Source organism: Ictalurus furcatus, chromosome 3, assembly GCF_023375685.1.
Source record: "Ictalurus furcatus strain D&B chromosome 3, Billie_1.0, whole genome shotgun sequence".
In the NCBI taxonomy this organism is placed as follows: domain Eukaryota; kingdom Metazoa; phylum Chordata; class Actinopteri; order Siluriformes; family Ictaluridae; genus Ictalurus; species Ictalurus furcatus.
Genome location: NC_071257.1, coordinates 26,973,880 through 26,997,310, shown reverse-complemented (window position 1 = coordinate 26,997,310; position 23,431 = coordinate 26,973,880). Strand labels below are relative to the sequence as shown.

Genomic DNA, 23,431 nt, shown 5'->3' with positions numbered 1-23,431 from the left:
ATGTGACATGTGTACACCAGCACATAACAGACAACTGTATACATTTTCACAACATAAAATGTCTGCATAGATACTGTGTTGTATTTCTGAATAGCTTGGAGATAGTCGATGAGCATATGAGTGACATGACTGCTTTGCCTCCTATAATTAGTGCTGTGTTAACTATTAGAGGAAACAGTCCTCGTCCCCCTTGTGTACCCCATTTCCACCCACTAAACCTCCCCTGGGTCACGTGTAACTCGAATTCCATCCTCTGACCTCAGTCTGACAGCTGACTTCCTCATGCTTTGGCATCTCTGCATGCTCGGCATATCCATCCCACCCCTATGGCTCCAGTCACAAACACCAGATCCCCACATTAATCTACAGCAGCACCAGCTTTTCTTCACACTCCGTATCAGAGCAGTCAGCAGAGCCGGCGTCAGTCTCCACTGTAGGAGTGGAGTGATGTGAAAACTTCATGGTACGATAAGCGTACAAGCCAAAATCCCGGTGCTCTGTATATTGTGGTATGCCATTAAGAGGATGGCATGACCGTAAATCACATGTAACAACACAGGTATTAAAAAAATTTTCGGTAAACATACTGCTAGAATATTGTGGACTTTTAACAGGATAATCTCTTAACATGAATTTCAGTAATCATACAGCATTAGCAAGTAATGTTAAATCTGCAATATCATTTAAAACTAATTAGTATGTTCTGCTGGTGAAGTTCATAAGTGAGGCACTTGTAAAGTGGTGGGTGAACATTTTCACCCACTGACCTGAGTTCAGCTAATCATCAATATTGGGTGTCATACAATTTAATTAACACTCACTTAAGAGGACATTTAGTCGTGGATAGAATAACTATTAGTCAATGTTCATTATTTAGTTAAGAAACATCAATTAGGTGTTAATGGCTTTAACACTGCTGATAGTGTATTGATTCTGGAGTTCATAGTTTGTTAATGTAGCTAAAGCTGTAAATAGTGCTGGGTAAAAGAAACTAAAGTATTGCTGTTCATCAAAACAATTCAGAACGACCATTTTTCAATGTTCTCCTGTTTATTCTTTTAGCTTTTTAAGTTTTAGTCCACCCCTACAACTAGCATTTTGGTGGCATCAGTGTTTATATTGGTATACCATACTGGTATAATGTCACTCCAAATGCCCAAATGTCTTACTCCAAAGCCCCCTCCAGACCAGAGCCACTGAGCATAGTTACCCACTATACTGTATCAGCTGTGTGCCTGGACCTTAAAGCCAAAAGCCTCCAGTTGAGACACAGGTGACTAAAGGTCGGGACAGACATTTGTTAGGTGTCAAGTGTGAAAAAAAAACTGTCAGCTTCAAGGGAACACAGGAAGACAAATGAGCAGTGTTGCTCTAGCGATATTGTGGAGAAGGAATGTATAGCAGACCATTAATACAAGTGCTAACATATATGTATCCCGTGCAGGATTACCAGAAATACACACACACACACACACACACACGCAAAGCATATAATCTAGTTCACAGAAGCTTTAGCGTTAGCATTCGTGGACTCTGGTTTAACAAGGACATTGATGGACAGTGAAGGCTAGGCTCCTACCTTTAGAAGAAGTACTGGGATGACGTTTGTTAAGTGCTCGCAGGCCTTGTAGTGGGATGTCGCCGCCCTCCAGGACACTTTTGTAAATGTGCCGATCGCATTCTGGAGCTGCGTGCTCAGCACCAGCCGAGCCGCTCTCCTTCCCCGCCACACTGGGGCCCGGTTTACACGCCGGGCTGGCAGCACACAGAGACACAGATAAAAATAATCAGATACACTCTACAGGCCTGATTAGCAAACAGTGATATGCATGAGAAATACTAAATGGAAAGCAAATATATTGTTGGAAATTCGTGTTGTTGTTTTTTTTTTGTTTTGTTTTTTACAGGTTTCTCTAAATGCAAAGTATTTAGAATAGTATATTGTATATTATTCTATTACCAATGATATATCTATAGTATTATTATATTATTCATAACATTCAATAAGAATGTATGTTCAAAGTCTTGGTACAATCAAAGAAGGACTTTTCATTTATCACCAATAAATATTGACATTTATTCTGGCCATGGATGATGCTGGGAATTATTTTTAGTCCTTCGGGGACGAATGTGTTTCTGATAATGCCTACTAAGTGAATCTCTTGGCTCTGTTTCAAGCCTGAGTGGTTGCACCTTGATATTGATGAGACAGAAACAGCTGCTTTATCCCTCATCCAAGCATTCCTGAGAGGCCAGAGGTTCAATGCTTCAAAAATGTGTCTAAAGCTTCCCACATGGAGTTCATGGACTTATTTTCCATGGATGCTCCCCTAGACTATGCTATCTTGAATATGAGCCTGATAGATTATGCACTATAATCAACCCTGGTAATAAAATATACAATACACTGGTAAATATATCAAACTCTAAACAGACCAAAGTTTAAAGAATAGTTTTTTTTAAAAGGCACACAATAGAGAATACAATAGAGAATAAACGGATTTATTTAGTGGTGGAAAAAGCTAGGCTATACTTAACTAAATATAAATGCACACAGGAAGAAAATAAACAAATGATTTGAGAGTAGGTTTGAAGCACAAGAATGATTTGAGGCTCTAAGTTGAGGTCAGTGGTGTGCTGTGCTTTTATCCCTGAAGGCTGCTTATTCACCAGTGTAATGAGTGCGGAGTCAGACCACATCCCTCAAACACACCCTTCTTTCATTGCTGCATGCATGCTAAAATCATTCAGGCTAAAATGTTCAGCACAGTCTAATTCGCCTGAGCTACAAGTCAACAAAAGCATTACTGTGTTTCCAAAACTTTGCCCATATTCTTTAAACAGAGGCTTGGGTGATGCGAGATTAGACATCATTTGGATAGCATAAAACAGCAAACAATAAGAGTACATAACAGGCCAAAACATTGTAAGCTGTGTTAACTTTAAGAACAAAATGTTGTAAAAAACATTTTAAGTCATTAAAGTTCCTACAGTTTGACCCTCATGAAAACATTGGGCGACTACGAACATGCTAATTAAAAACACTCCCCAATTCTACAAGTGTCACCTCAACTACCTGAAAAACCAAACTGTGTGATCTGCATTTACATACTGATATGTGGTGCGATACTGTAGGTTTTTATATTTTCTGATGTAATAGCAAGCATGAAAAAAAATCCCTGTCAGTTTTCTCCTGTTTCTTAAAAGAATGTGGAAAACTGCTACAGTGACCAGATTGTGTTTTGTTTTTGTTTTCTTTAACTTTGCACACTCTGCACACTGAAATGAATCCTCCTGATAAAACCTAATAATAATAGACAGGTTTTGAAAAGTTTTGAGTGCCTTTAAAATATGACATAGTTGTACCTGATACCTGACATTTTAAGAATGCGCATACTAGTATTCCTGTGAGAACAAAAACTACTGAAACTGGGAAAAAAGAGAAAGATTTCAATATTTACTGACTTATTCCTGTGAGCAGTAACGAAGTTGGTTAATGTTAAAGAAGTTCTGATGACTACCTCTATGTTTTGAAGCACTGAACATGACAAAATGTATCATATCATTTATCATATTATGATATATTACTAAATGTCTGCAGAAGTAGGACTCGACTAATTAGGTCCTATTTTTTTTCCATCAAAATGTCCTTATTTATCTTTAATGACAGCCTTTGACATATTTAAGGCAGAGGTAACTATAGACTAAGTTAACTAAGTCAGGAGTATTAAATGAGGAATTTGTTCATTAGTAAAAATTAGTCATTTATTAATAAAGCATATGAAGGCTTTATTTCTCTTTTAATATGTAAGTGTGTGTGAAAATAGAACATTTTATGCAAATTTACTGGTTCAATTAGATTCCAATAAATGTGTTGTTAAATGTAGGAAAATTGATTTACCTTTGGGCTGTAGTGTATATATAATAAGGAGTCAGATTTTTTTTTAAATGATTATTTATAAGTTTGGTATATTTGTATATACTATCTAATAAAGCCCTAACCACACAAGAACTAAATACCTTACTGACTTTACCATTAGTCACATAGAATCTAAAAGTAATGACTCGTAATAAGTGCCTGATTACACAGGCTGTGTCATTTACTAAGCACTAAAAGTGACACAGACACATATGTGAGAATAGTGACAACTCCTAGAACACATCAGATGTTTCGCAGCATGCGGTGACTATCCATGTCCCGCCAGATGCCTGAGGAACCTGAGTGTCTGCCTGCCAGTTGCTAGACTGGAGATGATCTTACCAGATTTACGCAAGAATTAGAGCTCAGTCACACGTCACTAAACACACGCACACACCCCCACACACAAGAGGACCAATAAGACTTTCAATATAGGGAAAGGTTCAGCCTTTTTTTTTAATGGATCCCCCACTGGACAGAAATACTACATTGTTCTAAAAATGGACTGCAAAAATGCTGGGATTCAGTCTCAAATCCCATAGCATTTCAGGAAGGACCATGTGAAAGCAAATCATCGTCCATCTCCCCTGTTTAGATCAGAAGGCTAGCTGGCCTCATGGTTAAGAACAAGTAAACTAGCGTTCAAATCATGTGGCTTTGGAAGAAAACAATAAAACCTTTACAAAACTAAACATCCTTTAAACATCACAGGCAATGCTCAAAACCAATACCGCAGACCTGTAAACGGTACATTACTTTGAAAATGATTGCTCAGAGTGGTATAATATCCCAGACATCATTTTCTACAATTTATAATGCTGACCAAAGACAATAAACAAGTTACAGTGACACTCTGGAAGTTTCTCTGGCTATAAATATGACAACAATGTAAAAATGACTAGTTTAATATAGACACTGGGCATCTAAATAGAAAACATTAAAGAGCTTTGGTATTTAAATTACACCCTTTAATGCTATTTTTTAAGGCAGGCCTACATGGCACCAGGGGTGTTTTAACACAGGAATGGAATGTTCTCCCCATGGGCTGTCAGGGATGTTTGTAGTACTTTCTACCATTAGACCATAGAACAATAAAAGCAATGGCTCTGGCAGGCTACTGTACGAATTCTTTTAACTTTGTCCCAATAGCGCCAGAAATCAACACAGACATAAACATAGCAATGAGACGTAAGAATGTGCCCAGTAGTGTGACTGCTCCCTAAAACCGTGTCAAATGGAAAACATGAGCCTAATAAAAAAAAAAAGCGGTGCTCCTCCGTGTGAGAGATCAGGGTTTCGGGGGAATTCTACAAAGCCAATGGCTGGATATGAGCTCCTTTATCTTTCCACAAAAGGTGGAAATAACATCCAGGTGTTATTTTCAGTCATTGGCCTCAGCATGGAATAAATCATCACATACTATCCATTCCATCGTACTATCCAATGAATTACACACACACACACACACACACACACACACACACACACTCATGTCAAGCTGTACTGGTATTACTGGGAGGTGCTCAGGAAACAAGAAGGGTGGAGGAATAGTGGTGGTCGCCTCTGTCCTGCTGAGAATAGACAGCTATTCTTCTACACGAGCGCTGGAAATGAACAGGAGATGAGCATGCAGAATGTAGAAACAAAAAGGGGGGAAAAAAACGGAGCATGGACTTACTATTGCTGCAGGTCGGAGGCTGTTTCCAAGGGAGTGAAAGAGGGGGCACTCTGCAACAAACCAAACAAAGAAGTCATTGATAGCTCCACAGGCTCAACTCTTCTGGCAGTTAGAAAAGGACAGGGCACGTTAATCAGGCAAATTCACAGTTGCCTCTGACTCCAATCTCCTGTGCTCAAAGCTCAAAGTCGTAAGGTCCTCTGGACGATGTGCAGCGTAGGGAAGCCAGCGAGTATTTTGGCCCACATGCAAGTTAGGGGCAAAACAAGCGGCTGGAAGTAAGGGGTGGGGTTAGTGAACGGTCTGTGGGGAGGGGGCTGTCAGCAGCTCAGCCAATCAGCTCCTGTCTCTTACTCTAGCCTCTCTATTGTCTGCTATGGAGTCACTCTCATTATGGGCTGACCAGACTGGCAGACAATTAACCAGCTGGCGTGGGAAGGAGGCCAAATTACATAGGCAAGCACACACACACACACACACACACACACATTTTCAGAATAGCATGCATTGCGTAAACCCATATCTGACATCCTGCACACATGCGCTGAGGTGTCATTAATAGTGTGCAAAAGGAAGTTTTCCTCTGGCCGTGCTTGTTGGCACATGTGCCAGGCCAATAACGTGGGGGTGGCCGTTATTACCAGGCAGCAAATCCAAATGGAAGAGAACAGACAGCCACTCAGCAGGGCCGTTGCGCTATGAATGGTTTAATGCCAGCTAATTTTAGGCCACTGTTTCTGTTGCTTTTCCCCAAGTGGACGTCACAGTGCACAAAAATAACGCACCTCGGGATAAAAGCACAACTGTTGTTTGCAAATATGACTGCCCAATAACGACCCGCTAATGTCCCTTTTGGAGGAAACTGGCTTATGTTTTCACACACACCCCCAGCTATACAGTACATTCCTTCTCTAACCAACAGATAAATAGATGGATCCTGTGTTTACGTCTGTCTCACAGGTTGCCGGGGCAAGACAGGTCACAAATATCCTTTGGACATGAATGTCAAGCTTTGTATTACAATTTCAATCTGGCAAGTCTAAAGACTCTTCTATTTATAAATTCACATGCTCCAGAAGCTTCATTCTTCAAGGGCAACTGATATATGTAGCTCCTCATATCAGTGGAAAAGAGCTCTCCTGTTCTCGTCCTATATGTCCAATTTGTTAAGAGTAAATGAGAGGCAGGACACACTCTTGGAGCATGTGTGTTTAATTAGGCTTGGTGCTGGTGCAGCAAAAACACAAACAGGAAGCATGCGCGAGGGCCTTATCTGAACCAGTCTAGTGTTGTCAAGATAGCACAAACAACACCGATCAAACAACAAGAAAGGGAAAGCCAATCACATTATGTCGTTCCGGCATTAGGACAACTACAATAAATAGAAATCCACTTTTACTCTTATCAATCTATAGTCATTGCTGCTGCACAGGAAGCTCTTGAAGCTGTGGTGCTTTTCACTTCATGATTAAATGGTCCTCTGTTTCCTATATACACAGGGTATAAGGCTGAGCGGGTAAAAAGAAAGGATTCTTTACTCCATACTGTATAACCCCTAAGGTTATACAGTTATAAAGGATGGCAAGTAAAAGAAAAGAATGTGATTCCCTGACAAACATGGAGTACTTGATATCTATTTAAACTGAATTTTAGCTTTTGCCGATGATTATGTAAGCCAGAGACTGACCAGTGACCTGAAACATGTGAGTGGGATCACAGGCCGGCTGCCATTCCCTGAACTGCTGAGCCAAACTACACACAGAGCTCATCATCCTGTCCCTCAGCATGACAATGTGTCTATAAGACCAGAAGACCAGAGTACAAAACATTCCTAAGCTTGGCAGGTGATATAGCAAATGTGGTACGGTACGATGGGTGGTACTGTACAATGCGGCAGAGCGAAGTTACTTTTGCCACTCCAAAGGTGATTAAGCTGATTATTTTCCAATAACATCATGTCTTCAAGTGTTTTAATTCATCTTATACCAAAGCAATTTGGGTCCTGTTATCACTTATGGTATAACAGTTATAAACAGCCATTTCATCACCAGACACTTTTTTTTTTCCTCTTTAAAAAAAAATTTAGCTTGTCATGTTACCAAGAAATCACAATGTACTGAGGATGTTCCTGTGCAATAAAGGTTACAGCTTTACCTCTGACTGATTTTTTTAAATCCAGGTATGGGGAACAACTGCCATACAAGTCCCTGTGTAAGTTGTTACTATAGAAACTTAGTTGTTAGCATGTTTACCTCGCACCTTCAAGGTTGGAGGTTCGAATCCCACCTCCGCAGAGTTTGCATGTTCTCCCCGTGCTTTGGGGGTTTCCTCCGGGAACTCCGGTTTCCTACCGAGTCCAAATCGTGCCTTTCCAAATTGTCTGTAGTGTGTGAACGCGCGTGTGTGTGTGTGTGTGCTTGTGCCTTGCGATGGGTTAGCCTGCCTTTTGCCCAGAGTTCCCTGGGATATAGGCTCCAGGCTCTCCCATGACCTTGTGAAGGATAAGCGGTATGGAAAATGGATGAATGCATAGAATGAGTGAATTAATATAAACCTGTGACTTCTCTTGCAGCCAGAACTACGGTCAGAGCTGCTGTTGCAAAAAATTTTTTTAAAAATCTACAACTTCTGACCAATCAGATTCAAAAATTTACCAGTGCTGATCATAAATCATATGGATGGAGCAGATTATTCATTGAATCAGTGAACAGTCATTTGGGAGGTTTATTGATGCACCAGAATTGTAAAGCATACAATCTCTTAAATGAACTAAATAAATAAACTGATAAATAAATGTATAATTCAGATGCATTTGATACATTATTGATTTATTTTTTTTAATTCAGCTTTGTAAGGCCAATTATAAAAGCCAATTACAAAGCCCTTAGAAATTGGCTGCGTATTTGTACTGGAATCTGTACTTTTTTGTTTTACTAGGCATCTATTAAATAAGTTTTTATCTTTTTAACCTTAGTAGTCTCCTTATACAGTTATAGTTGATGTCAAATACCACTTAGCAGGAGGCTGGAGAGATTAGCCCCTATTTACACCCATTTGTCTTGACATCATCTGGAAGTTAAATTCCTTTGCTCTGACTATCACGGCTAGTCAGTGGAACAGTGTGTTAACATTGTTTCTCTGTTTTCATGTTCCTGTTTCCTAACAGGTGTTGCAGATGACTCAACAAAATTTACTACTTTTCTGCTGTATAAATAGCATACAAACTCCTTGTGATATGCACTTCAGCGTCACACACAGGCGCCATGTGAAAGAGGCTTAGTTAACCTCATACATTTTTCTCTTTTTTTTTCCTTTCTATGAAATTACCTGTTCACTCTGACAGCTGGAACACTATAAATAGCCCTGATCTAAAATAGCTGTAAACATGCCACAGAAAGGAAAAAGGGCCATCATGAGGGAAGGGGAAGGGGGCATACCAGATGATGGTGAACATGACGACTAGCCTCAGGTTGCACACCACAGCAGGGGGGAAGTGGGTCTGTGACACCACTCTGTGAGTCAGTGACAAGCACCAGGCTACAGTAGTCACGCTTCCCACACATAAACAACATGTACAAATAGGTGTTTGCCCTAAATGAGGTGTCTCTATGCATCCATATGGGATCATAAATACCTTCTAAACCTGTGCATAGTTGTTGTTTTTTTAAATAACCTGTTCAATTAAATTAGGGCTGCATTTCTGATACTGATACACTAATACTCCCTGTGTCAATAGTCCCAAGGGTGGACAGATAATAAATCCATTACCTAGTCCACCAAACAAGAACCAGTGTGCTGCCGAGCCTCATGTTTTGGTTGCCTGGAAATATAATTAACTAGGCTAAAAATAGCAACTAACATAATGTAATAACATATGACCAGCTAGTTAGCTAATTATGTGCATTAATGAGGACTACAGTCTTTATAAAACGTATCTTCTCTTGAAATAAGCCATCATGTTTATGCCCCTGAGAAAAAGTCAGCAAGTCGTTAGATAACTTTTTGGCTATGACCTGCTGTTTTCTCTCCCAGCAGAAGAGATATATAGCGATTTTCCTCTGCACTTTATTTTGCTCAGCGTTTTCACATACCTGTGTGCTCCTGATTTTGAACAGATCGTCCGTCATACATGCAAGATAATTAATACAGCTTGTAAAAACCTTTCTACTATCAGCCAAACCTTTGTAGTGCAGCAGCTGATGGGGTTAGAAGAATGGGATATACTTGCAGCACTGAAGCGTGTCTCACCATTGAGAAGTGCATTACGTTTAAAACATACACAGCAAATAAACTTTTTTAAACTTTTTGTTTTTAGGGTTTACCTTCTTTCTCTGGTTGTGGAACATACTTGTCCACAGGGCAAATACGAATAAAATCCCAGACACAAAATCTGCTTGTCCCATGTGAGACCCGGTTTAGCAAACTCCACTTTCTGGTCTTGATTACAGGGTTTGTGTAATACTGTTAGTGAAATTTGATATTAGATTTGGAATTCTGTTGTTATGGCTAATGTGTCTAAATCCTTTCTCTTGCTATATTTTTGTTGACTTTACTAAACTGCTGGAAAATTCTGTCTGACTAAAGCACACTGGCAGTGTAATAGTGTTGGAGTAATTCAGAGTATCTTCACGAATACACCAGCATGTGTATCTTCCTCACATCCAGCCACAAAATTGGGAAAAATATGCAAGCTCTAAACATGGCACAGGTTGTCGGGAAGAGTGAGACAGCCCGATCAGGACTGGAACACTGACTCCATACTGATGTCTGAACACTGAGACTGTCTCAGAGCTGAGGTTACAGATAGCACTGATGACAGCCCGGTGTTAAATACCAAACGTCTGAGCAAATGAGAAGAACATATTCCATCATGTTGCTTAAGGCATAATAATTCATTCTGTCCTGGACAGCTGGAGTCCAGTATGGTTTGGCGATTAACCTGTTCAAAGGCACCTGATTGAACTCACCACACACCACATTGAGTAGCTGTGTTAACGCATCACTAATCTCTGCTGCTCATCAGCCCTCACGTATTGGAGTTTTGAACCACTGTAAGCTAATTCTGGCTAAATGTGTGGCAACATGGACTATTAATTACAGTTTAGTTTATCTTTTAGGCATAAGACAAAAAATGGGTGTGACTTTGGCGGGAACACTGAAGGTCGTAGACTTTATTTGTCTGAATTTTGAGCTAACTTCCTTTAAAGCCGCTGAAGTTGATGTTTATGTATGAAATTGGCATGACACCTAAATGCATTTCCTCACTGGAATTTCTAATCAAGACTAGTGGAGTGAAACGCGCTACATCCCGATCACCTTGGGAGTCATTGTAGGACATGTCACCATGCCAAAGTGTGAACCAGTGTGCTAGCAACTCACAGGTGCTGAGTTGCTGACAATGCTGAACAGGCATGCTGCCATTGAAAGCATAGTGACAGCCTTTTCTCCCACATCAAATGCAAGCCGTGTATGCGGCAGGTCACAAGTTTGCCTCTCTCTGCTATCGAGGACAGATATAACACACCTACAATACAAAGCGTAAAAAGCCCAATAATTACAAGGCTTGTGGGAGGCCATGGGATGTGGGATGTGGGATGTGGGAGGCCATGACCTCCCACATCTTTGTGGAAGGTCATGGGAGAATGGTTGCAGCTGGGATAAATGATAGAAAGTTGATTATACCATTTTTCCTTTGAATACAACATGCTACTGTAGGCAACAGACAGCAAGTGAGAGCATAGCAGACAACTCCATCCTGAATCAAGCCTGTGATGGTAAAGAATGATTCTGATATGAGCTTTGCTTCGGATGATAGTACAGTAGTGCTCTTGAGATTTTTCTGATTCACATTTTACAAAGTATTGATTTTTCAGTAAGACACAGAATAGTTAACTTAAGAAGATGCATTGTGTCCCAAATGCTAGGGTTTGATGACAGATCAATAAAAGGTTGTTGAGAAGGAAATAAACAGTATATCAGGTTGTTAATCACAGTGTGGATAACCGGTGTGTCAGAAAGTAAAAATGTTAAAGTCATATCTTTTGTGCTTTGTTTAGTAGCTAGTTAATAACCCACTCGTTAATCTGCTCATTAGCTGCTTATAGAAGTTAGCAGTCAACATAAATCCGCACACGGAGCTACTGCGACTGTAGGGAAATCACGTCATTAATTTTTGTGCTTTATTTTATCATTAAATTGTCAGTCATGTATTTCGAAACCACCTCATTGCTCATAGCCATTTCTTAGTATTAATAGTGATGAATGTTTGCAGTGCATTATGAAACTCATTACAGGACACTTGAAATAACTACTCAACTAACATGCAGTCTTGTTAGTGTGGACTATAAGTGCTCTTGTTTTTGGGATGTTTCCTAGAATGGCTGGTGTTATAGTAAAAACACTAACTACTGAAGTGTTTGGGATATAGCAGTAGAAGCAGCTAAGGCTCATGTCCTGAAGGACCACTAAGCCTTGCCCAATTTAACTCAAATAATTCAACTAGACAGATAATTACAAAGTCCTTTGTGAGTTGAAGTGGGTGTGTTTAAGGAGGTTAAACACTAAACTCTGTAGTCCCGAACTCCTAAGAAGACCAGAGTGGACTGCACCAACAAATCTCATGCTATAACCTGAATTAAATAAAAGTTGATCTATTAATCCAGTTGCACCAAACATTAAAACTTGTCTGTTTATCCTGATTACCGTTAATCCTGTGGCACGATTTCAGAAATCTAAACCACCTTTATTTATTTTGGGAACAATTTTATAATTTGATGTTGAGGTGGTTCAAATTTCTGAAATAGCAGTATGTATAGGATGGACCTTTGAAACAGAACTTAATGTTTTAAACAGTGGCTGATTTGTTAAGCAAATAAAGTGGTGCTATCCTACACTGAACAGTCCCTCCAAGGATTTGCGATCGCAGAAAATCAAGCAAACTCTGCAATATTCGGAAGAGCTTGAAATTTTTCCTGAATTAATTTCTCAGATTTTCCGCAGATTTGGGACAAGATATGTCATGTGACATCACAATACGCATTCGACAAAAGCGTTCTTCGATTCACATGCGTTGAACATGAGTACAGCTAAAAGGTCTCATTTACCAACAAACATCACTGCAAAATGTGCAATTGCGATTTGTAGTTTTCTGCAAAAAAAAAAAAAACCCACAAAAAACTCCACAAATTGCATTGAAAATTTTGAAAAAAGCCACAGCAAAATCAAGCTTTTTGGCTGCAATAATCACAAAAAATTCATTTAAGAAAACTCACTGACTGACTGACTAATTTCATCTAGGTTGGTGCAACCTATGCCTAACTTTTAGTGTTTTTCTCCTTTAACACACCAGTAAAGTAAAAGAATTTAGAGTTACATATGAAAAAAGGGGAGGTGGTGTTCTGCATTTTTACATTATAAATGTATTCTATTGGTCGAAATACAATTTCCAAAGTTCACTAATAGTTTTTATTTTCCACATTTAAGTCTTCATCAATAATTTCAATAAGATGCTTGTTTATGAATCATAATAAAACAACACCTCCTTATTGGACGAATTTCATGGAAATGTCTTGGCCTTCAGAATGAGAGACATCATCAGGCAAAGTGGACAAGGCACAGATGTTGATGGGGAGATGAAGCCATTATTGTGGAGGGAAAAGAGCTGAGGAAAGGGTAGAGGATATCTTCACAAACAGACACAAATATGTTTAGGGTAAAGCATGCACTGGCTGATCCACTATATGTCCAAATGTATGTGGACACCTAAACATCACACCCACATGTGCTTTTTGAACATTCCATTCCAGATTTAGTCTCCCTGTACTGTTATAATAAACTTCTCTCTTCTGGAAAGGCTTTCCACTAGATTTTGGAGCGTGGCAGTGAGGATTTGTGCTCATTCTGCCACAAGAGTATTAGTGGGGTCAGGGACTGATGTTCGGAGAGGAGGCCTGGGGTGCAGTCGGTGTTCCTGTTCATTCCAAAGATGTTCAGTGAGGTTGAGGTCAGGGCTCTGTGCAGACCACTGAAGTTCTTCCACACAAACCTTGGCAAACCATGTCTTCATGGAGCTTGCTTTGTGCACAGGGGCACCGTCATGCTGGAACAGGTTTGGGCCTCTTAATTCCAGAGAAGGAAAATCTAAATTTTACAGCATGCAAAGACATTCTATTCAATTGTGGGCGTCCAACTTTGTGGCAACAGTTTGAGGAAGAACCACATATGGCTGTGATGGTCAGGTGTCCACATACTTTTGGCCATATAGTGTATATGGGTCACATTAACACGGACAACTTACCGTTTTGCCAAACTCCATCTCTGAATAGAATCTATACCATGGTTCATTCTCTAAATCTACATCTTCAGGGGTTAAGTCCTGAGTTTACAAAGGCATGGCCACAAGGAATGAAGGACAAAGAGAGAGAAAGAGAAATAGGACAGTTCAAAATACAAAGATAATGAGACGGAATGGTGCATTGTAAATGAAAAACAGGCAAAATATTCCAGTTTGCTGGGATCACTCCAGGCGTATAAGTAAAATGTTTCAGGAGGATGAGACGAACACTAAATCAGATTAGGTTTCTGTTTGTTTGAATGTCTGGTTTATATCAGCAGTCATGAGAACAGGAAACAGGAAATAAGCAACTTCTTTAGACAATGCTATGAAGTAGTGAAGGAAAGAGGCCCTTCATGGAATAATTTGTCATAGAATAACAACTCTCTTATTGTGTATTTACCATGTTTTTACTATTCAAGAATTAAAATGGGTGACAGCACTTCACAAAATTAATAATCATACCTCAAGTTCAGTTAGTTCTCGAATAATTTTTTAATTATTTTATTCTAATCAATTATTATAATTGATTCTAAAATAATGGTGTACTTTTTATTTGATCACTATTCTAAACAGCAACAAAATAAGAGTCTAAGTCTAAATTAAATATCTTATTTTGCCATAGATTGGTGCTGACCAATAAATATATAAATTCTTTCCTTAGAAAGGCTCTTTCCTAGCCTCAGGAGTGAGCGATGTGATCGAAGACACTCAAAACTGAATGAACAGACCTCGATCTTCAGAATGAAACAATGATTGCAGACATATGTCATCAGAGGCATTACATAATAACAGCGGTTCACATTCTGAGTCATGTTTCCAAGGGCCTGAAAGGCAGAATGAACCACCTACAAACGCACACAAAACCCTGACAGCTGGAAAAGAGGGAGGGAGGAAGGGAGGCGTTGGTTTTCATGGAAAGCTGACACTTTTTGCACGCCTGACACGCGTTATTTATTCATGATCTTCCTTACAGCTGAATAAAGTGACATCTTTACACTGTCTATGAGATCACATTCTTAAACCTTCAATAAAGTAGGGTAGAAAACAACTACCACATGTTATGCTGATCTAAAAGTAAAATAAAATACAAATAAAAAACAAGACAGAATTGACCTACTTCCTCACTCTCTAGAGGGAGTTACGGATTTTTTAGACAGAGATGGCGCCAACACGATGAGGTCGCGATCTACTCATGATTACCCAGAGGACCGAGACACAGCCTCAGCTATTCACGCTGCCCTCGTAAGCGAAGCAGGGAAAAAAAAAAACAGCCCTTAGAGTGTCACTACATCATGCACACACTCCCCAGCCGAGCCGAGCTTAAGCACAGACACTAACACATGCACGGACACAGAGCGCATCGTACCGGCCTCTCCGCCCTCAGCACAGACGACTTCCCCGGCTCATAGTCGAAGATGCTCCTGGGTTCAGCACGATACTTCCTGGTGTCCACCTTCTTGTCAGGGGGCTCCCACTCATTTCTGCAGGGGATGTGAGAAGGAAAGAACCAATCCAGGGTGAAGAGATGGGGTTGCCATGGTGACCAATAAGGGCGCGTTCTGCTTGAGCATCCTCATGTTTTCATATGCATGGTTTCTCTTTAAATGCCACACATTTTAATCAGCCTCTGCACTTGTTATAATGGAATCACAGTAAGGGAATGTAGATAATGAGATTTTATACTTTGTAATGGCTTTGCAAGGGTTTGGATAATTGCTATAGGAATATATTTCATTCATGTTCATGTCCTTTTGGGGTTGGCCCATTTTCAGTTTTTGCTAAAAATTGAAATGAGCTTGACTCAGTTTCTCAAAGAAACCTGACCAATGTTTTTAAAATCTTATTTCTCTTGTATAGCTTATGTTCTGATCATTTTAACAATTCGAAATTTGTTTAAGTGTTAAAAACTGACCATCATTATATGTCTAGTTCTTAATATTGTTTAATGCTCAAATTTCATGATTAAAAAAAAAATTATTATAACATCAGTGTATTAACTGTACTGCTATAATTAAAGAGGTGGCCTAAAACAATATAACACACCCTGCTAAGAAGTAAATATAACATACAACTTGAATGTATCTTTACTTTAATCTAGATACTCTAATCTTTAGATAATATATGTCACATCACAAGTGCAATATGAAACCACATTGCTCAGTCTTTCTGAATGTGTGCTTACCTTTCTGGTAGTAGGGAAGACGCTCGAGTTGGCATAGAGACTCTTCGCCTTGACTGTGAGCTGGCCATGTCTACAGCGCTTTTAGACCGAGGAACACTTCGCCCTAGACAAGAGACCAGAGAAGTGCGCAATACACAACCAAATTAAAGACCCAACCTCAATACATGGCAGCACAGAACAACTGAAAGACATTCCCTGAAAGCACAACAAAAGATAGACATACTTACATTTGTTTAACATACAATTTACCGAAAGCAAGGACAAGATAGTTGGACAAGTTCATTTTCATTATCCATATATAAAGAAAAATCCTACACATTTACCATAATCATCCATATGTGAAGAGCTGTCATCTGAAAAAGAGATAAAAATCAGCAAGAATCAATGCCTGTAATCTGTTTATTGACAAAGAAAGGTTGTCTATCATTTATTGTTCATTTACATGGTAAAAGTTATTTAACATAAATAAATCAATATCAGCAGTGTGTGATTAGGCCTAGAAGAGAGACAGCACATTGTGGGTCAATTGTACAAAGTGAGAAACAAATATTTTTGAACCATGGTTAGTTTAATTACATATTTTAATAACGATGTAATAATGTATTTGAAATACAAAATAAGTTTGTATTTCACATCAAAAGATGAATAAGATGTTCAAATACATATATAGTTATTTAGTAATTACATAAGGAATAAAATTGACAGGGTAGGTAAAATAATAAATGACGGGGTGTACTGTGTCCCGAGGCAAAGCAGGGTTACTGTTATCACCCTGGCATTGATTATTTTCCTATATCAGCATGTCCTGAAGTCTTTTTTCCGCTCTTATACCACAGCAATTTATCAACATTGCAATATTTATCTATTAAAGAATGACACTTTTTAGCAGTTTGTAGTTACATTTAATTGGTGTTAAACATTCACAAAGCAAGGTATTTTCTGCTATCACTTACATTCTGACACCTGCCACACTTTTTTTTTGTTTCTCTCGATGTTAATAAGATAAAAAGGCAGCCTGTGTTGTTACTGAGAAACCACAAAGCTCAAAAGTATAATAAAATGTCAAAGAACAGCTTTATTTCCTACTCTTTCCAAAAATGTTAAATAAACTTCTCCTAACAGAAAACTTCACCATATCATCATTTAATCTGGCATACAAGTCCCTGTAAATGAGGTGTTTCTATAGAAATAATAATTACAGTCCCCTCTGAAACTATTGGAACAGCAAGGTCAATTCATTTGTTTGTGCCATACACCAAAGACATTTGGGTTTGAGATCAAAACATGGATATAAGTTGAGAGTTTAGGATTTCAGTTTTTATTTCCTGGTATTTTCTGGTTATTTCCTGTATTAGATGTATTAAAAAACATGAAACATAGAACCTTTTGTATCAGACGACCCAATTTTTAGGCAAGCAAAAGTATAGGAACAGAACTCTTTTCTCAGTTTTAAAATGGCTTGCCTTTCTCCTATAGACAGCTCTCTGATCTTCATGTTGGCTTATTCTTTTTAACAACAAATGCAGTCTCCGCAGGTCAAAATGAAGGCTAAACCCAAGAGTAGATTTTCAGAGCTATTTACTGTTTAAACAATCAATCTAACAGGACACACCTGGGTTACAAGGAGCACCTATAAATTGGGTGGTCTGATACAAAATCGGCTATGTGTTGTGTTGTTTAACACATCTACACAGAAATACCAGGAAATTAAAGATTAATTTCCATATTCATCTTTTTTATCTCAAACCCAAATGTCTTCAGTTTATAGCAAAAACAAATGAATTGGCCTCACCGTTCCAATAGTTTCAGAGGGGACTGTATAATATTAGAACATTAGTATAAACCTGAATTACAGCAGCACTACTGTCAGAACTGCTGCTATAGTAAATTAATCAACACTTTCTGACTAATCAGAATTGAGAATTCAACGGTGATGTGGTGTAATATAAATTATTCAGAACCCAGAAATAAACGTTTGTAAATCTGCAACAAATATAACTGGACTTTCCCAAAATTGTTCTGACTGTAGAATTTGTCCTAATACTTTTTCATCTCATTGTAAAATGTTCTGAAGTACAGTGAAACTTTCTGTAAATCTCATAAACAGTAGGTGGAAAGTGTGTAGACTAACATCACACGTAAAAGCTATTATCAGCACCTACAAGGCCCAGGTCTTAAATTCAGGTCTAGTCAAGCCAGTAGATGGTGATGTTTCTTAAAAAGTAACAAACTGTTTCAAAACCTGGGGCTTAAATTCTACAAACTGAGCAGAAAGTCACAGAAAATATGGCTTTGTGCACTTCATACCCACCACTGCCTGCAATTTCAGCCATCTACATTCTTTGTTTACTTCGTTTAGAGGCAACAGTTATTTCCAATCCATTAGTCCTGTCCTGAGTGTTTCAATAATTTAAAAGAGCACTTCTCTAAAAGCTATGCCATCCAACACATTGTAGAAGCATTAAAGTGCTATACCGGATGCAATAATCAATCCATGGTTTTTTAAATACACTGTGATACCCTTGACATCATTACATCTCTTCTGAAATTATAGCTCACCTGGACAGATGAATGGATTGACCAGATTGACCTTAGAATATCGTTTTATTGACACTAGAGCATTGTTTACAGTGTAGGGAAACCGCATGTTAATTAATGATCAACTGACTCGAAGGATTGAGCCTATAATGATGATCGAGCTGTATGTGGTAGAAGCAGGAAAAGCTTTAAGCCTACAGATGAGGTAGGGATGAAACGATTACCGGTTTCACGATGAACCACGATAAAATTCCCTGACGGTTATTATTACCGTTAAAACCCTGCATGATTATCGTGATTTGTAAAACTTGTGGTAAATGCTGTCCACAGACACCCAGCATGAGTCTGACGCAGGTGTAGCATGCAACATTGTTGTTTTTTGAGCATGAAAACATGACGGAAGGCCGTGACAGCGCTCGGGAGATTTTCCAACCTTCCAAGAGGACCAAATCCGAAGTGTGGTCATATTTTGGATTTTATAAAAATGCTGAGGGAAACTAAGTAGAAGAGGGTAACCCTGTCTGCAGAGCTTGCCAGAAGAAAGTCCGCGTGAAAGGGGGCTTTGGTGCTTTTCCCTCTTTTCCCCCTCGCTTTTAAATCGCTTATGAATGCCCGTGCAGCCTGCGCATTTCACTTCGCTTTCGAATTAGTGACAGTTTGGGGGCCGGCAATTGCTTGAATGGTGGGTTCATTAGCATTCATAATGAAAAACACAACAACAACAAAACAGTACAATGACAAACTCGCTTCTATTAAACCAAATCGAACACCGTGTAACACCGGGAACACAGACTATCGCAGCAAGCCTGGTGACAACCATCCATCACTTTATAGTCAAACATAAAACCTGTTTAAACGAACTCAGAGTGCCTATGAGTACTTTTTGTACATTTTCAGCACATTTTACCAATACCGTGATAATACCTTGATAGTTTTGGTCTCGATAATCGTGATATGAAATTTTCATACCGTTACATCTCTACGATGAGGCTAATGTTAGCGCCATCTAGCGTACTTCTGAGTGAAGTTACTTCTGCCAAATAAAGCAGTGCGAACCTGTGACAAGTGTTCTATTGTTAGGATCCATTCAGCCATTCACCCATCCTATCCTACGTAGGGGCGCGAGGAGACTGGAGGTGGGCGACACCATGGACAGGGCACCAAACCATCGCAGTGCACAATCGCGCACACACACTTACACACCCATTCACACACTATGGACAATCACACACTATGGACAAAAATGCCAATCAGCCTACAAAGCCTGTTTTTGGACTGGGGGAGGAAGCTGGAGTACCCAGAGGAAACCCCCGAGGCACGGGGAGAGCATGCAAGCTCCGCACACACAGGGTAGAGACAGGACTCAAACCCCCAACCCTGGAGATGCAAGGCAAACGTGTAATAATAATAATAATAATAAAATAATAATAATAATATTTTTTAAATAATAATAATAAATATTATTATTATTATTATTAATATTATTGTTGTTAATATTGTTGTTACTATGAATAATAATAATGATAATAATAATAATAACAATAACAACAATAATAATAATAATAATAGTTGTTGTATTCACAATGAATCCATTTACAATCATTAATGCAAACAGTAATAATGTAACACTGTTCCAAACAATAAAAATAGGTTCCTTTTCGGTTCTAGAGGGTTCAGGCTTACCTGAAAGGGGTTTTCAAAATGTATACTCAACATAATCAGTATTATATTCTGTTAGATTAATCTTTTCTATCTTTAGTATCTTATCAGTTATGTTTGGAAAATAATCCAACTAAAAATAACATTGAAAATGGAGGAAAGTGCACAGTGGATGTGAGACAGAGTGAGCACCTGCCAAGCTGAATGTGATGGAAAAGTTGAGAGGGTTAGCGTGAGAAGATGTAAGAGCTGACGTGGGTTAATGGTACCTCTGGTTTTCAGTGGCCTGTCATAGCTCTCGGGGAATATGTAGGTGGGACGGTATGGATTTTCCTCAACAGTTTCTGAATAGGTTGGATGAAAAAACACACACTGAGGAGGATGTGTACACACAAACACACACACACACACACACACACACAGACAGAGATGCAGCACGAGCCTGGACTCATTTCATACACACCAATGTAATGTAACATAAAAACAACGGTCATACTTATGGAAAGGGCTTTACCTGGAATTCTGTGGATTTGTTTGAACATGTTCTTGTACCAGTCCTTGGACTTCTCTGTGTTCTGTAAGACATTATAAAGGATAGTCAGGTACTGTGTGTACCTACTGTAATCCGTCAGAGACTGATCAAGCTACACAACTGATATGTATCAATAAAACATGGCTAACATAAAAACCAGAAATAATCAAATTCAAGCTGGTACTGCTTCCACTTATCATTTCAGACTGGTACTGAAATTCTTCTCACTAGGGGCTTGTCCTGTTTTAGTAGTACTGTACTGTCCTGTGTTTTAGCACACTTCTGCACGTGCACTTTATGTAGAATGTTTGTAGTTCTGTGTCGTCTCATGTGATTAGTGTGTTGTTTTATGTAGCACTGTGGTCCTAGAGGAACGTTGTTTCATTTCACTGTGTACTGTACCAACAGCTGAAATGACAATAAAACCACTTGAACTTGAACTTGTACTGTTTTTGTTCTTACCCGTACTGGGACTCGGGGCTTCTCCAGCGGCACAGGGGATGCTGGGTGAACAGTAATCATCATTCTCCTGCCCTCCATCTGTGTAGAGGATCTTTGAGGATCTTCAGGTAGAGGACAGAACTGAGTCTCGGTGGAGCCCTGATCACACACTCTGTCCTGCTGCTCTACAGCATCTGCGTCGGCATCAGCACACACAAAGAAAATGATCACATATCAAAATCAATACACACTACAGTCCCAATGCTCTTGGTGTGGAAATTTAGGTTATTTGACAGCCACAAGTTGCATGCTACAACTGAAGTTCTCTATAACAGTATGTATCATATATACATACTACACACATATTGTTCTGCTTGCTTCACAGGTTTTGTTTTCTGGCTGATGATTTTGGTTTGAGCAGACAGAGTTTGTACCTGTGCCATGCTGCAACAGAACAATAGTTGGGTATACACTGCTGTTTGGTGCACACACAGATGGCACAGTGGTTGATGATGGGAGTCCACTCTGATCTATGCTTATAGGACAATCGACCTACAACCAATAATAAGGAAATAGAGAATAAAACTCAATACTGTCCCATCTACAAACCTCAGTCTATAACAGTTGCTTATGTTAAAAATAGGATGATGAAGAATTAGTTTGTAGTTTCAGAACCCATATGAAAGGTTGTGTATTGCAACAAAAAATTAATAAATTATTGAGTGTACTTTAAAATCTGAGAGCTCTGTAAGTGATGAGAATATTAATAGATCCTTTTAATAATTGTTACGAACACCTGCTAAAGACCTATCTTGCTTCTGCTGTTAAATCAAACCTGATTTTATGATCTTCTTTTTTTGTTGTTGTTTTAATTTCATATGAATGAAATCATAGCAAAAGTAGAAATGTGAACTCTGTCACTAATAACGCTTGAGTCAGGTAATTTGTTAATTTGTTCATTTTCTTATACGAGACCATGTTGGCTAAATCTGAACTGGAATTAAACCTAGTTAAAAGCGTTCAGCTGAACAGCAATGGTGTTGTGCTGACTTACCTGTGTTGTAGCCTTACTGACTTGCTCTGAATTTAAATCAGCTCCAGGGCTATTTAGCCTTTTCTCTGCCAAATTCGTTTCTGTGGCATCTCCATTGACCGCTCGGTGGCATTCACCTAAAAAAACAATTCCAACAGTTTAAAGTTGAAAAAGGTCTGTAAATCTGTCGGAACCTTTTGAAATCGAATCAGGCATAAACATGAAGCACTGCTGCCTCCACTTGGCACTGACTCTGTTTTGTTTTCAATGCTAACCACGAAACTATGCCAGGACAGAGCTGTTTATCCTCAATTAAACGAATCGCCAGTCCTGTCAGGACTGAGTAAAAGGTCTTCAGATGCTAATTTCCTACAGCTGGGAACAGCGATTCCCTCACAATCTGTGAACTTTGTCATTTGAACAAGGGAGCCTTTGACTCCACTGTAAGGAGTGTTTGTTTCTCTGGCCTTTTTATTCCAGCACAACAATTAAAGCATCTCACCCATGTGCTGGAAGAAAGCCAGCATAGTTTCTAACACTCTGATAGCCAATAAACACACTGCACTGCAGTCTCAGTCTCATGTGGGAGTTTTAGACAAAAGCTCTCTTTGATGCACCCCAGTAAATATGAGGGCTCATGGAACGTTATTTGGGCTGCTGAGCAACCAAGTTGGCAGTGAGACACCGATGTGTGTGTTCTATATCAAAACACTTGGACATGTTTGAGTGCACACTGAGAAATAAATTAAATGACTGAATTTTTGACTGGAACATGCTGTACGATCAGTACTTATAAATACATCCACACTTTTTTTCTGTGCACATTATGCATAAAGATATGAGGCAACGCTGCAACGTGAGAAGTGGATTTTTACTCACTCTTGGCTGGACTCACAAGCCGTTCCTGGGTGATACAGTCTCCATCATCGACGTGCACTACTGTGGCTTTCAGAGTAACAGCCCCCTTCCCCTTACACACACGTGTTGGATCCAACTCTTCAGACACAGAGGAAATAAGTCATAGAACAAGACAAATAAAGAAAATTGTGACAACAGTATCATGCCTTTGGTATTAACACATACATATGTACAGTGCGGTGAAAAAGTATTTGCC

The 23,431-nt window shown here is 39.1% G+C and overlaps 1 protein-coding gene across 2 annotated transcripts in view; it reads right to left on the bottom strand.

Moving 5' to 3' along the window:
- Nucleotides 1-23,431, bottom strand: part of LOC128605934 (sorbin and SH3 domain-containing protein 1) — a 53,863-nt gene that overhangs the window by 14,522 nt on the left and 15,910 nt on the right. For both annotated transcript variants that reach the window (XM_053621816.1, XM_053621817.1), the window contains 12 exons: nt 23,197-23,313; nt 22,339-22,454; nt 21,719-21,836; nt 21,306-21,478; nt 20,826-20,886; nt 20,581-20,655; nt 16,438-16,467; nt 16,115-16,217; nt 15,299-15,413; nt 13,894-13,971; nt 5,598-5,647; nt 1,580-1,755 (listed from right to left, as the gene is read on the bottom strand). In XM_053621816.1, the coding sequence (XP_053477791.1) occupies nt 1,580-1,755; nt 5,598-5,647; nt 13,894-13,971; nt 15,299-15,413; nt 16,115-16,217; nt 16,438-16,467; nt 20,581-20,655; nt 20,826-20,886; nt 21,306-21,478; nt 21,719-21,836; nt 22,339-22,454; nt 23,197-23,313 (1,212 nt within the window). The remainder of the gene's footprint in view (nt 1-1,579; nt 1,756-5,597; nt 5,648-13,893; nt 13,972-15,298; nt 15,414-16,114; nt 16,218-16,437; nt 16,468-20,580; nt 20,656-20,825; nt 20,887-21,305; nt 21,479-21,718; nt 21,837-22,338; nt 22,455-23,196; nt 23,314-23,431) is intronic.